This window comes from Phasianus colchicus, chromosome 13, assembly GCF_987193195.1.
Source record: "Phasianus colchicus chromosome 13, bPhaCol1.hap1.1, whole genome shotgun sequence".
Taxonomy (NCBI): Eukaryota; Metazoa; Chordata; class Aves; order Galliformes; family Phasianidae; genus Phasianus; species Phasianus colchicus.
This window is the reverse complement of record NC_143448.1, coordinates 1,681,014-1,695,745: the sequence shown is the minus strand read 5'-3', so window position 1 is coordinate 1,695,745 and position 14,732 is coordinate 1,681,014. Positions and strand designations below refer to the sequence as shown.

The 14,732-nt window shown below is 59.4% G+C and overlaps 2 protein-coding genes across 7 annotated transcripts; both read right to left on the bottom strand.

The window, feature by feature from the left end:
* Positions 1–143: 143 nt before the first annotated feature.
* Positions 144–5,924, bottom strand: MLKL (mixed lineage kinase domain like pseudokinase). 5 transcript variants are annotated; one of them, XR_016470817.1, is made up of 11 exons: positions 4,646–5,924; positions 3,684–4,246; positions 3,388–3,501; positions 3,062–3,236; positions 2,541–2,638; positions 2,066–2,201; positions 1,865–1,949; positions 1,528–1,679; positions 1,296–1,345; positions 818–944; positions 144–430 (listed from the first exon to the last, which is right to left on the bottom strand). XR_016470817.1 is itself a non-coding variant. In XM_090149718.1 (11 exons), exons 2-11 carry the CDS (start codon positions 4,138–4,140, stop codon positions 387–389), a joined length of 1,452 nt encoding a protein of 483 aa, XP_090005844.1. In that variant the 5' UTR covers positions 4,141–4,246; positions 4,646–5,924; the 3' UTR covers positions 144–386. The 5 variants fall into 5 exon arrangements, 4 of the variants coding, with proteins under 4 accessions (XP_090005844.1, XP_031470981.2, XP_090005843.1 ...); XM_090149718.1 differs by having other exon boundaries at positions 818–958; XM_031615121.2 differs by having other exon boundaries at positions 144–958.
* A 95-nt stretch (positions 5,925–6,019) lies between these two features.
* Positions 6,020–13,161, bottom strand: FA2H (fatty acid 2-hydroxylase). Of its 2 annotated transcripts, XM_031615123.2 has the most exons (7): positions 12,889–13,161; positions 9,873–9,953; positions 8,926–9,068; positions 8,741–8,847; positions 7,439–7,611; positions 6,842–7,094; positions 6,020–6,232 (listed from the first exon to the last, which is right to left on the bottom strand). In XM_031615123.2, the coding sequence occupies exons 1-7, from the start codon at positions 13,141–13,143 to the stop codon at positions 6,153–6,155; spliced, it is 1,092 nt and encodes a 363-aa protein (XP_031470983.1). In that variant the 5' UTR covers positions 13,144–13,161; the 3' UTR covers positions 6,020–6,152. The 2 variants fall into 2 exon arrangements, with proteins under 2 accessions (XP_031470983.1, XP_031470984.2); XM_031615124.2 differs by lacking the exons at positions 6,020–6,232; positions 6,842–7,094; positions 7,439–7,611; positions 8,741–8,847 and adding an exon at positions 8,095–8,740.
* Positions 13,162–14,732: the final 1,571 nt, after the last annotated feature.

Genomic DNA, 14,732 nt, shown 5'->3' with positions numbered 1-14,732 from the left:
GAGGAGAAGCGAGTGCAGTGAGGTGTGCTCTGATTGGTCGCTCGAGGTAGAGCTGCCCGGCTGATTGGGCGGTGTGATCCCGGAGGGACGGAAGGGGCAGGGCAAGAGACAGGAAGTGCGTTTTGATTGGGGAAGGCGCCGCCGGGACGAAATAAGCGGGAGCGAGAGGGGATTCAAATCCAGGCGGTGGGGGGGCGTTGCCATGACAGCGGGGCACAGCGGCCTTCAGCCCCACCCGCGGGCCTCGAAGAACGCAAAGCAGCCGGCACACAGAGATTTTCCAGTCTTATTTAATAAATAAACATATATTGACACGTCGATGATTGCAGTCGCGGGGACGCTAGGCAGGGAGGCCGGTCTGGGCGGCCTGCCAGGGCTCTCCGCAGCTAGCTCCTCCTCTTCTCCAGGTCAGCCAACAAGTCCACGATCTCTGTGGAACACGAGGCAGCGTTACGGAGTGCTTCTGGTGCCTGAGAACTTGTGCTTTACCCGACCAGGCCTACGCCCACCCCAAAGATGGAGAACCTTCCCCATTTACCCCAGTTGGCAATTAATTGCTCTTGTGCCATGCCAAAAGAGCGGGCCTGGCTGTGCGTGGTGTGGATAAATGCTGCTGTGTGAACAGAGCGTACGAGGAGACCGTAAGCACGCCAGCTACAGAAGGAAAACCCACTCTTAGGAGACCTGGTGGTGTCAGTGGGACGAGGGGTGATCCCAAAAGACAAAACTGGGCAAAATCCGATGGAAAACAAGGGGCAGATCCAGCACTGAGTTGGCTGGCTGAGGGACCCGTGGGGCACATGTCCACGACACTCACGCTCAGCAGACGGGCGCTGGAACGGATCGAAGGCCCGACACTGGTTGATGACTTTCTCCAGCTCTTCAGGACAATCTTTCCCCACTGGCTCCTGGTACTGGCAGTCACAGATTTTGTCTTTGATCTCCTGGAGAGAGCAGCCTAAGTGAAACAAGGACATCAGGAGGCGTGGAGGCCCACCAAGGCCATCCTGCAGCCTCCTCCGTGGAGAAGCCAGCAGAGGGGGCATCCAAACTGTGTCTGCAATGAACTCCCCCCATCTTTGCCTTGACACCGCTGGGCCCCATCGAAACAGGATGTCTTAACGCTTCAGCACATAGAAACAACGAATAGAGACAACATTTCTTGCATTCTTGTGGTTTAACCATGTGCAGAAGCCGTGAAGACGTCACACAGACCCGAGCACTGGGACCCACGTGCTATGGGTTGCTCCAGCAGCTGAGCTTTTACACAGGGCCATAGACAACTTCTGACTCACCTTCAAATGGGATTTTGGAGGTTGCAATCTCCCACAGCACGATCCCAAAGCTGGAAAAAGACAAGCAAGAGTTTCTCAGCATTCATCCCACCATATCATCCTCCTTTCTAATGGAGAGGGCTGGGGGCTCTGCCTAATAATGTCTGATTAAACCTGGCCTCCATCCACAGCTTGACAGCTTGACATCTGCCCACGGGCATTGCATCCCGGTGGGCTTGTGGGGTAGACATACCTGTATATCTCACAGGACCTCTTGTAGGGGCAATAGACATCCATCAGGTTCTCGGGGGCAATGTAAGCCAACATACAGACTTGGCTCAAGTTCTTCTTATTGACTTTTCTCTTGATGGAAGACTCTGTTTCACAAAGCTCAAATCCTGACAGCTGTTTGCAAAAGTTAGATTGAGAAAGGGAGAGGTGTTAGAAATGTAAAGTTGGTCACTGGTTCCCAGCCCAACTTTTGTGGCCACATTTCCTCTTCCTTTTGTAACGTGCATAGTTAGCAGCTAAATGTAACCTTACCACCCCCCTGCTCCTACTTCTAGAGCTTCTCCAGGCATGGTCCTTACCTTCACACAGTAATCCCCAGCCACCAGGAACTTGCTGCTGCAGATGCAGCCGTGCAATCGGGACTTCTCCTCCGTCTGGTGCAACCTGCAGCCAGCCAGAAACAAGAGCAATGCGTGCCATGTTGGGCCAACCTCTGCCTTGGGGTACAGCAACGCATGCATGTGGCCCCCCAGGCGGCCTGCCACCAATTTGGAACTCACCTGTAAAGGCCCCTGGCAGCTCCCAGGGCCATCCGAATGCGGACTTCCCAGGAGAGATGCTGTTGCTTGGTCAGCACCTCCCGCAGTGTGCCGTGCTTGCAGTACTCCATGACGATGGAGAAGCAGGGGATCCCATCTGATGTAGAAAAATGCATGCTGAGGGTGCAGCTGGCCCCCAGGACAGCCACAGACCAGCTCATGTCAGGAGAGCTCCCAGGGTCTGCGTGAACCATGGTAAGCCAGTGCTGGTTCTGCTGGGTAGAACTGGCTGCATGTCTCTGATTTTTTGGGATCTGGTCTAATGCTTCAGTGCTTTACAGCAGAGACCTGCCTCGTCCCTACAAGAGCCTCAGCAGAGATGGGGGAAGCAGCCCCTCAAGCATGCCCCTTTGTGTTACCTCAAGCCGTCTGCCACCAGCTAGCACTAGGGACAGGCAGGGAAGCAAGAGGAAGCCCTAAATGCCACACCCCGTACCTTTCTCCTCAATGCAGATCCCATACATGCGCAGAATGTTTGGAGACTCAAACTTCTTCAGGGTCTGAATCTCCTTCTCGAAGATATCTCTCACCTTCCTGCAGAAAGGGACAGCACAGTGAGGTCGTGGGGTCATAGAAAGGTTTGAGTTGGAAGGAACCTTAAAGGCTGTCTGCTCGCACTGCCTGCACTGAGCAGGGACACCCACAGCTCCATCAGTGCTCACAGCCCCATTCCCTGACCTTGGCTGCCTGCAAGGATGGGGCAGCACCAGCTCTCTGTGCAGCCTGTGCCACTGCCTCACTGCCCTGAGTGCAAAGAACTTCTTCCTTATCTCCAGTCCAAACCTCCCCTTTGGTTTGAACCATTTCCTCTTGTCCTGTCACAACAGACCCCACTAAAGAGTCTGCCTCCTTCTTTCTTCCAGCCCCTTTAGATACTGAAAGGTCCCCAGGGCAAGACATGTTGTGCCATTCTCCCAACCCCACTGCCCTACGCTGCTCCAGCTCAGGACAACTCACACTGTGTCAGTGGTCAGTGGCCTCTTGAAGGTTTTGATGGCGACTGGGTACTTGAGATACTCTCCCTCATAGAGGTCATAGCGCTCAGTGTCCTGCAGGTGCCTGCGGAAGGTGAGCTGGTCCCGCTCGATCTCAGTGATGGCTTCCCTTTTGCCAACATTGACCTTCTTCAAGCCTGCTCACGCCACACCGGGAGGAATGAGGCACAGATCAGGCAGGGTTGGGGGAAAGCCAGTGACTTTCTGGCTTAGCAAAGCATTTTACAAAAGTGTTTATCCTTTCTAAAAGGGACACAGAGGGTGGATCTTTTTGTGATGCCAACTTACTGTCCATCACACGCACGATTTTGTTCAGCTCGCCTTGCATCCAGTCTACCTTGCTCTCCATGCACTGACTGCCCATTTGGATCTCCCAGGCCTCATCTTCAGGCTCTTTGGTACCTGGGGTAAGACAGATAGGGACAGAGGTGGGCTGGGTGAACGTGCAGCACTGGCACTGTCAGTTCTTCTGGTCTCTTTGGCTTTCCCCAGCCATTGCTATCACGCCAAAGCTGGGCTGGGGCAGGCTGCCAGCTCCCAGCCAACCTCCGGTCTTGGGGAAGGGAAGCTAAACGCACACTTACTTGCAATAACCTGGTCCAGGAAAGCCTTGTCGTCCCTCAGATCCTCAGCATCTTGCCTGCGACAGATCTTTGCCTGGAAGGCCTCCAGCAACGCCTGCTTCTGCTCTGCTTGTAGCAGCAGCGAGAGTCCTTGGGCGATGTCCTCCAGGCTCCTGTTCACCCAAACAAACTCCTCTCCGCTGCTGCGGGCGCTCAGGAACTTCTGGATCCAGCTGGTCTGGCTGTATTTTATCACCAGCTTCTGGGCTTCCCCCAGTGCCTGGAGCAGCTTGGTCAGCATTTGCTCTTCATGGTGGGAGATCTGCCAAGATGGCTGAGCCTGCAGGACCCTCACGGGCTCCAGCAGGATGTGGATGCGCTCCACGAGGCGCTGGCACTGGTGCTTGCAGCACTTGACGTGCTCAAACTGGCTGTGGATGGCATGGGCGATGGAGAAGACCTTCTCTATGATGTCCATGCTTTCAGCAAAGGGCTTGGCTGATGGGGATGTGGGACAGCGGCGTCTGCTGGAGGCGACCCTCGGGCAATGCTCACAGATTCAGTATGGATCTTCTGCACCTTAGCTGTTAAGGAACAGCCTTAACATGGCACACAACACCCCACAGCCCTCACCTCTCCCATAGCTGCTCTGCTTCCTGGCATTTGTGTAGATGGGAGTGGACACGTGTGAACAAAGACATTGGTAGCAGTGGTACCGTCACACGAATAATCACAGAATATCCCAAAATGGGAGGATTGATGGGTCCAACTCCTGGGGCATTTTAGCTTGTTTTACGTGAATTAAAGCAGAAGCAGCCAGAGCAGGATCCGTGATCTCCCAGTAGCATCCCCCAGCTGTGCTCCCCAGCATTACCACCCAGATAACAACAGTTTTCCTACATTCACGCAGCCCCAACCTCTTCACCTCATCTCCTCTCCCCCCAAGGAACCTTTGCTAAATGAAATCAAAGAGCACAGCTTACCTGGCCCTGTTCTGCTTGCCTCCTCCTCAGCTGTCTTTGTAGACTGGAGAGGAACCAGGCACATGGGGTTTTATAGGGTGCTTTCCCAGCAGCGGAAGCTGCATTGTGCAACGTGGAACCACCGTCACAGGAAAGCTGCTCCAGCTGATGGAGGATGGTACAGAGGCACACGGTGCCCCTCCATCCCCTCCATGCAAGTTCGGGGTACTGGAAGGAGGAAGCACCCACGGGAAGCACTTTGGGGAAGCGGGATAGAGGGGTGTCTGTGTCCCCTGTATCAACGCTGACATTCCAACCCCTTTTGCCACCCACTCAGCTTTCCCAGGGCACTGCTTGGTGCCAGCTCCAGAGCATCCCAGCCCTGCAGGGGGGCTGTGGGGCAGGGTGCAGCCCCCAGCCCCAATTCCAGCCTGACCACGCAGCCCTCCCCTCTCTCAGCCCATCCACCGTCAGAGGAAGTGGGTTACAGGTGAGGAAAGCAATGCCTGACCCCTACCCGGAGGGCAGGAAGCTTTGCAGGCTAATTTTCGGAAGCACAGGGCCACAACATGACACCCATTGCCCAACTTCGGGGAAGTGGCCCTGGGGCCTTTCCAATGACAGAGGGCTGGCTGTCACACAGCTGATGGGAAGCAGCTCCTTCTCTGCCAGAGCTCTGCTTTTCTCAGTGGCACAGCCCCAGTCAACACAGGGAGGTAGGAAAGGTGACAGCAAGGGACGGTGGCCTTAAGAGCCCCCCCAGAGCCAGGCCCTCGGGGAAAGGTTTTATTTTTCAAAATATACAGTTTATTTACAATTGTCATATCTAGAGTTGTACATAATAGCTTCATTCCAAACCTTTAAATATCTGCAGTAAACATTAGAAAAAAAAATAATAATAATCACAGGATCAGCCAAAAAAAAAAAAAAAAGGCATCTTTTAGCAATTCCATTCATTGGAGTTTAAGTTTCAAGTAGCCGAGGACCACAACAAATGCAAAGTCAAACGAATCTGGCAGGGAGATGGGGAGCGCTGGTTAGAGAAAGGCCAAGGCCAGCCCTGCCAGATGCCTGCCTGGCACCACATTGCAAGGAAAGCCCACTGCACGGGCAGGCAGTGCCGTTTGGTTTTATTTCCCTTGTTGTTTTTTTTTTGTCTCCCCCCTCCCCACAGGTTGCCCAAGAGACAGGAGCCCCTGGGTAGGAGTTGGGTGCAGTGCGTCGGGCGGCTCAGGGAGGCACATGAGAGGGCAGGGGTGCAGGAAGGGGGGCTCGAGGCACCCGGCACTTCATCCTTCAGGCACAGAGGTGCCCACTCATCAGTGCCCTCAATGGGAAGAGCTGGAGCCCCAACAGCCTCCTCCCACCCCCTCCCCACGTCCGTACCCTCCCGGCCCCACTGGCAGCACCGAGGGGATGGAGCAGCCCCACGGGCAACGGAGAGGGACAGGAAGGAAGGTGCAGACCCTCAGCAGCACAGTATTTCCCCCCCACAGCCCTGAGCACGGATGGCTGAGTGCTGGGGCCATCAGTCCTCTTTCTCAAAGGTCTCTTCGGGGATGAGCGTCCGGAAGGGGTGATCCCAGAAGCGGGTGGTGATGCCAAAGCCTACAGGGGAGGCAAGAGAGCGCTCAGTGCATGGCCCTGCTGGATGGCTGGGGGCAGCACTAACCAGACCTGTGCCACCAGGACAGAGGGAGCCAGGACAGGGAGCGATTACAGCCCAAGTTCTGCAGGACCCCACCACGTGGCCGGGACAGGACAAAAACGTCACCCAGCGTGGTGATGACAGCAGAGCGGGGCGGTCCTTCCACAGGACTGACAGCGCGTCACCCAGCCCCAGGGCAACAAGCAAGGGCGAGGAGGAAGAGCAGAGGGAACAACGAGAGGAGCCGGCTGGGATGATAGCTTATCTGGACAGGGTGCTTTCTCCTAGGAAACCGGGCAAAGGGCAGGTTGAGCAAGGGGAAGGCGTGGGGCAGAACAAGGAAAGCCCGGGGCCTCACCCTGCACCCGCCAATGGTGCCGCAAGGAGGGGCTGGGCACGGTGTCCCATTGTCTGATGGCAAGATGGGCACGTAGCACGGCTCCCACAGAGGGGCACTTAGTCTGTCATAGACACCCCTGCATCATGCTGAACCAAATGCAGCGTTCCCAAGCTCCATGCCCATTCCCAAGCCAGAAAGGCACAGCACAAGCACGGGAACGCGGCGCTACCTGATTTTTGGTGCTCAAAGTGGTGCTTGACGTGGTACGCCTTCAGCCCATACAGGTAGGTGCCTTCCTTCGGCGAGCCATAGTGCAGATAGTAGTGCATCATGTCGTACACCACGTAGCCACACAGCCCTCCAACAAAGACAGAGAGCCCCAGCACCTCGGGCAGCAGCAGCCGCAGCACGCCGTAGAAGAAGGCGATCACCAGCGAGGCCGGCACCGGGGGGAAGACCAGGCGGGAGCTGTCAAAGGGGGACTGGAAGCAGAGAGAGACGGTGGGACGGCGAGCTCCTCGCTCACCCCAAAGCCACCCCGAGAGCTGGGAGCATCCATCCCACAGGGCAACGCCGTCCCCATGGCCACGCATGACAAAGCACGACCCCCCACCCTGAGATGCATCCTGAGCCAGGCGGTGGCTCCGGCTCGCAGGCACCATCTCAAAGGGGATGGATGTCTCCCCTAGTGAAGCTAGAGGGAGCCCACTGCTTTCTGAGTCTTGCAAGCCGGGCTCATGGTTTAACTCCAGCCGCTCCAAGCTCATCCTCCAGCATTAGCAAAGGGCAAGGATACCCCGAGTGGAGCAGAAGCATTGCCGCTCACCTTGTGGTGCTGCCCGTGCAGCAAGAAATGCAGGGTGATGAGATAGTAGTTACTAGCAGGTGGCTTCATGTGGAAGACAAAGCGATGGATGAGGTACTCTAGCAGGGACCACAGGAACATCCCCAGGAGGAAGATGAAGGGGAAGTAGTATTTGTGCACGGGGATGGAGTACTCTACACAATGAGACATGCAGCAGTCAGCGAGGCGGGTGGGATTCACATGCTTCTATCCATCGCCATCCTGATGCCAGCAGCCTGGTGAAGCTCGCTTCTCCCCCCACTTTTGTTTGGTTCCCCTTAATTTGTGTTCTTTCGGGTAGTAGCTGATGCCAGCTGGGACTGCAAGCATGTCCTTACGGAGCAGCTTTCCCCACCCAAACAAGCAGCACGACCCGACAGACACAGGCAGTGCTTGTGACAGCAGAACAGAGTCGCTGCTGTGTTTTTGTTTGGCAGAGAATACAGCTGTCGGGCGCTTTCCCCCGCAGAGCATTTTTCCACCACCTCCTCCTTTTGGTGCCAGCAAACCCTGTGTCCTCCCTCGCAAAATTCACACCGTGCTCACTAGCAAAATCCCCCCAGATCCAAGCACTGTGGCAACGGGAAGAAAACCCCCTCTGGGCAGCAAAATGCCCAGTGTGCAACCCATCACCCTGCATGGGGAGGCAGCAAGCACGGTTGGGAACGCACAAGAGATGGAAAGAGAACGGGGAGAAACAAAAGGATGTGTGATGGATTTATTCTAGCCAGGACGGAGGCAGGGAACCCAGAACATCAAGACCTGCTCTGATTTTGGGCCGAGCGGGGCAGCTGGCACAGGGTGGCACCAGCAGGAGGGCCAACAACAAAGCTGTCACCCGGCCGGCCGCTGCCCGCTGCTGGGGCTGTGCACAGTGGTGGATTCAGGGGGAGGTGCTGGGTGAACAAGCCGTGCTCTGTGCAAGGCCGGTGGTGTGAGAGCCGTGTTTGTTCACCCAGCCCCAGAGTCAGAGCAGTGGGTGGCGGCGCAGGGGGGATGTGGCCATTGGTGAGCAGCAGCACTTCGTTTTGGGTATGGAGGAAGGGAGGCAGCTCAGGGCTGTGCCTGCTGCCCTGGGCAGCCCGTTCTGTGCCCACCGCTCTCTGGGGCAGCAGCTCTCCTAGGAGCAAACCCACGATCCTCCCCCAAACGGACAGGCAGGGGAGCGAGGCGAGCTCAGCCAGCACGGGTGGCCTCGTGCAGGGGACATGCTGGTTGGCTGCTGGGATTGGGGATGGACTGCGCTCATGCAGGCGTGCGCTGAAGGCCAGGGATGGGTCGTACCTGTGGTGAAGGAGGAGAAGAGCCTGGTGTCGCCCTGTGCCAGGGCTGTGTAGCTGACCCAGCTGAGGTAGAGCACCACGGGGGTCCACACCAGGAACACCACGTACCTACAGGGAGAGGGGATGGGTCAGGGGGGTGAACCCAGATATCTATATGTCCACCCTCCCCCACCCCAGGATGCTCACCATGCTGTCTTGGAGAGGGCCTCAACAAAATCCGAGTGGAAGAGGCGGATGGGCCGATCCACGGGTTGGTGCACCCACTCATCGTACTTCTCCCCCAGGTAACCCACCTGCCACAGCAAGGGCTTCCGCCAGTCCACCAGGTCCTGGGGGCACAGGGCTGTTCGTTAGGTCCCTCAGGGGCCCCTTGTCCCCATCCCAATAGTACCCACAATCCGGGGGGGATTTATGGAATCATTAAGGCTGGGAAAGACCTCAGGTCCAACCCCGTCCACCCCGCCATGCCCACTGCCTGCAGCCCTCAGTGCCACATCCCCATGGCTCTGGGACACCTCCAGGGATGGTGAATCCCCCCACCCCTGGGAAGCTGTGCCACTGCCTGTGGATTCTGGATAGGGATGGATGTGGTCACCCAGCAGGGTAACAACCCCAGTACGCATGGGAATGGATGTAGATGCTCCACAACAGCAGAACTTCAGAGCAGAATGTCATTTCGGGACACATGCAAAGGAAAAATTCTCTTTTAAAGGCAATCGGTGGCAAAATATTCATAGGGAACAAAGGGTTTCCTGTTGGTCAAATAAAGATAAAGGCTGGTGCTCCCCAAAGAGCACTTGGCACAGCAGCCACATGGTGCAGTAAGAGGCATCCAAAGGCACCTTGGGGACAGGGAGAAACCCTGGGACATTGAGCTCTCAGTCTGCCCAGCCAGGACATCCCTTCCAGCTCAGCCAAAAGGAAAAAACAAATCATAAATTAATAGAAATAATAATAATAATAATAATAAAAACCAAACAGCATGAGGTGTGGCTTAGCAGCACGTCCTGCTTCTAAAGGCAAAGCTGCTGTCAAAGAAAGGCATCAGCACCCACAGAGGAGCCTCCCTGAGAGGCCACGCCTGGGCCATAAAGGCAGCACTGTGCAGGGCGAAGGGCAGAGCACGGCCTCACCGTGCCCACATCCACCGGCTTGCAGCGGGGGTCCAGCCGTGGGGCTGCAGCATCCAACGGCTTCTCCGCCTTGGGGCAGCTCTGCAATGAGAAAGAGCAACGGTTTGGGAGTGCTGAGGAACCACAGGATCACTGTGGTTGATAGAGACCGCCACAATAGTCTCATCCAACTGCCCGCAAATCACGTCCCTATGAACCACATCCACGTGTTTCTGGGATGCATTGGACCCCCAGGCACACACACCAGCCTGCTGTTACGGCTGTAGGGCACTGTGGTGTTTGGGACATTGAGGTACACAAGGACCGGGAGCACAAGGATGGAGAAAAAGGAGGAATCCCCCCACGTGGCTTCGCCCAACAGCAGGGACGTGTTGGCACCTCCATTCCTCTGTGCTCCTGGGTACCAACGCGCCTTTTCCCTGCCTCGTCACCTCGGTTACCCATTAACCAGCCATAGGTTTTCCCCAGATGGTTGGGACACGTGGGACAGCCCCCACACAGCTCCACGGGGACACGAGTGGCGGTGACACGGCCCCAGCGGCGCCTCGGCGAGCAGCCAGGGCTTTATGGGGCACTCGTGATGCTGACGCGGGGACGCTGGCCGACCCCGGGCACTGCTGGTGGGACAAGGTGACACCCGGGCTGGGCAGCAGAACCAAGCATGAAGACCCTAGAAACCTAAAGCTGAAGGTTGACACGGCCTCCAAAGGGGGGACATCGGGACGGAGACCCCCACGAGCGTCAGCCGGAGGGGAGGCGGCTGCGGGGCTGCGCCTGGGCGCTGCTGCCGCTGCCTCTGACGCGGCGCACGGAGAACAGGTCCTGCCGGAGCCGTGATGTAAGGCAGGGAAAGTCGCGCCCGCCTACGGAGCGCCGCCGCCCTGCACCTCGCCCCGGCCGCGGGCAGCTCTGCTGGGAAGCGAAGGAAGGCTGCGGTGCATTTCCACCGCGCAGCACCAGCGATGCTCCCGTGCCCGCGACCCCTGTCGGCCTACGGGGCACGGACACCCCAAGCTCACCCCACGGTGCCCGCGTCATCATCCCGCCTTCAGGCCGTGAATCACAGGGCGGTGAGGAACGGGTGCAAGGTGACACGGCCCATAAAATGTGGGTTAAAAAAAAAAAAAGATAATAATAAAAAAAAAGGGCCCTCTATTACAACACCTCCCAACAGGTGAGCGCCTACGTACGGTGAGCTCACACGGCGCCGGGAGATGCGCGGTGACTCACGGCAGCGTCGCGCAGCCCCGCGGAGCTCTGATGAAAGCCCCATTGCTCAAATTGCCGGCTAATTATACGATCCGGTTCCCCCCCAGCGAAGCTGTTAAACCCCGCCGTCTCGCTGAGCTAATTGCCGTTCCTCGCTTTCATCTCCGCTGCGCTCCGTGCGCGCAGTTCGGCCGTGGAAATGGGGATGGGTGATTCAGCCCCCGATAGCCGCCCTCCCGCTGGGGGCTGCCCCCGGCCCCACACGCTCCATAATTAAGCCGGGCTCTCGTTTAATAAACTCGCATTCCTACAGGACGTCCTACGGCGCAGCACCTCCTCCAAATCCCCACCGGGGCCGCGTCCGCCCCAAACCAACCCGAGCGTCGCCAAGGGCGCACGCCGGCCCCAGCGGGGCTGCTCTCACCCCGGTGCCACCGCGACCCGGGACGCGTTATCCCGTGCCAGGCAGCGTGCGATCCCCTCGCCCCGGTGTTATCGCACCGGTATTTGCCTTCGTGCAGCGGCACAGAACCCGTTTGGTCGGTGCCGGCGCTCGGCCGAACCCGTCGGGCTTGTTGTGGCGGCCGCGTCCCAACAAAGGCGCTGCCATCGCCGAGCTTTGGGGCTGGAAGAGCCGAACGCCGAACAAAGCTGCGTCTGTGCGGGGCCAGAGAGCAAACAGCGCCGGGAAGCACTGCCGGTCACCGACCCCGCGGCACCGGGCGTTCGGTCAACGCACACCGCTGCAGCGGCAGCTCCTACAGCCCACAGCCCGCTCCGCACACCCCGACAGACGGCTGCGGTGCCGGCACCCAACCCGCGGATCGCAGCCCGCAGACCCCCCGGAGCCTGGGTGTGCCCTGGACCTTTGCACCACAGGCGTTGGGTGCTCCGCACGCACCCTGCCTCACGTCCCAACCCCTCCGCGGCCCTGAGCGCCCCACGCAGCTCAGCCCCATTGACAGGGACGCAGGGAACCCGACGGGGGCTGCACAGCTCTCGGGGTGCCCTGCAGACGCTGCACAGCTCAGCTCACCCCGGACACCTGCAGGCACCGTGCAGCTCCATCCCATGCTCACAGGACCCGGGTGCCCCGCAGACCCCACACTGCCACTCCAACTCTGGGGCACCCTACAGGCCCCATGCACATCAGCTCACTCCCCCAGCACACCCTATGGATCCCATACCTCCTCCCCAACTCCTGAGGCAACCTACAGACCCCGTATTTCCTACACCACCCCCATGACACCCTACAACCCCTATTCTGTCAAACCCGACTCTGGGACACCCTATGGATCCCACACACCCCATCCCGCCCCTAGAACGCACTATAGACCCCATACCCCTCACCCCACCCCAGCACACCCCACTGACCCTAAACTTCCCGAACATTCCCAGCACACCCTATTAGATCCCATACTTCCTACCTAACTTCCATGCTACCCTACAGACCCCACGGTTCCCAGCCCAACCCTGGAGCACTCTGCAGACTCCACATGTCCCAGCTCACACCCAGCACATCCTACAGACCCCAAACTTCCTACCCTGCTTCCAGGGCACCATACGGACCCCACAGCGCCCAGCCCAGCTCCGAGGCGCCCTACAGACCCCACACCGCTCCCCCCATCCCCGGCACATCCCGCACACCCCGCCCCGCTCCCCGCATACCCCGCACACCCCACAGCTCCAACGCCGCTCCCAACGCGCCCTCCAGACCCCGCTCCCCTCCGGCCCAACTCCGGGACGCCCAACGCCAACAGCCCCACCCCGCTCCCAGAGCGCCGGACGGCTCCCGCAGCCCCGCTACCTGCTCGTCCCGCAGCTCGCCCACGTAGTACTGCTCGAGCCAGCGCCGGGCGTTGGCCGAGTGCCGGTGCGGGGGCCCGTCTAACGCGGCGCTCACGTCGGTGCCTGCTCGGCTCCGCAGCAGCCGCTCGCCGCCGGGATGCAGCCGCACGAAGGCGCTCAGGTCGTACAGGCGGCGGCGGCACCGCACCAGGCACTCGCCCCGCGCGCAGCGATCCCGCACCTCCGCGGCGCTGAAGGAGCGCGGCGCCGCCATGGCCCCCGCCCGGCCCCGGCCCCGCCGCGCTCTGCCGCCACCTGCGCGCCCGCGCCGCTCATTATGCGGGGAGGCCACGCCCCTCCCGCGCGCCCATTGGGTGAGGGGTGGAAAGGGGGAGGGGCTTGCGGATGGTGGCCCCGCCCACCCGGCAGGTGCGGGGTTACGGGAGAACGGAGGGCACGGAGGGCTGGGGGCGGTGCGGCATCAATGAGGGAGAAATGCTGAATGGCTGCTTTGGTGGTTGTAGGATGAGCTTAACCTGCACGCGTGTCTGAAAGGCTCCTGCTCTTCAGAGGGCGGTGAGGCACTGGAACAGGTTGCCCAAGGAGGCTGTGGATGCCCCATCCCTGCAGGCATTCAAGGCCAGGCTGGATGTGGCTCTGGGCAGCCTGGGCTGCTGGTTGGTGACCTGCACACAGCAGGGGGTTGGAACTGGATGAGCATCGTGGGCCTTTGCAACCCAGGCCATTCTATGATTCATTCTAAGGAATGGCAGAAACGTGGGGCACGGCAGCAATAGTGGGATCCCTTGGGGCAATGGAGGAATGGATGTACCCGAGAGAGGGGGATGGGGTGATGCTGGGGGACACCACGGCTGTGAGCATCCCTGGTCCTGCTCCCCCGGCCCCATCCCCCGGCTCTACACAGATTTATTTGTCACCGATGCACTGAGCCGGATGGGCCCCCAGCTGGGAGGGCAGGACTGAGTCCCCCCCCAGACTCCCTCCAGGAGAGGAGGTTAAGGGGGATAAATAAAGCAGTGCTGACAGCCCCGCTTCTCCTTCCCATTATCCCCCAACCTCTCCCTCCCCACTGTGGCTTCTGCCCCCGTGGGTGTGCGGCTGCCTCAGGGGACACCCCCACACCGCAGCCCAGCCCAGCCATGGTGCTCCCTGCCCAGGAACGCGGCCCCCCCTGCCCTGCAGCAGCCCAGGCCCGGCTGCTGAGCGAAGCCTTTAATCGGGGCAGGCTCCAAAGTGCCCGTGCCCCCGTGTGACATCATCTGCCCAGCAGCAGCTCGAGACCCACCGGTCTCATTTTGGGGCCCCTGAGCCCAAGGGTGAGGCAGGGGGTTCCCACCCAGGGATGGGGTGGAGGTGAATCCAGACAACCCTCAGCCCTGGGGGTGCGCCTGGGGTGCAGCACCCAACGCACGGAGCAGCCTGAGCCCCATGGAGCCACGCGGACGGGCAGCACCCTGCAACGCAGGCAAGGCGGAGGGACTCCAGCCACCAGCGTGCCCACGGGCACTTCCGACACTGGCAGCTCCCAAACTGGTTTACCTGCACATCGGATGCAGGAATGCGCCCATGGTGTTTGTGCGGGACGAGGCCCTGCAGCCCTGACGCTGGGTTAATGGGGACGTGGCTGCACAGGAAGCAGCTGCAGATGTGGCACCGTGAGGACGGGGTCCCTCGGTAGCTTCCTGCTCAGGCCAGTGGGAATCAGCCCTTCCTGCCTCCTCGCAGTCACCGTGCGTTGAGCAAGAGCATTCCCAAGGCAGGCACTGCACTCGCTGCAGGGTGTGAGAGCGTCCAGGAAGAAGTTCCTCCTCCCTCAGCAGGGTTGCACAAACACCCAGAGCT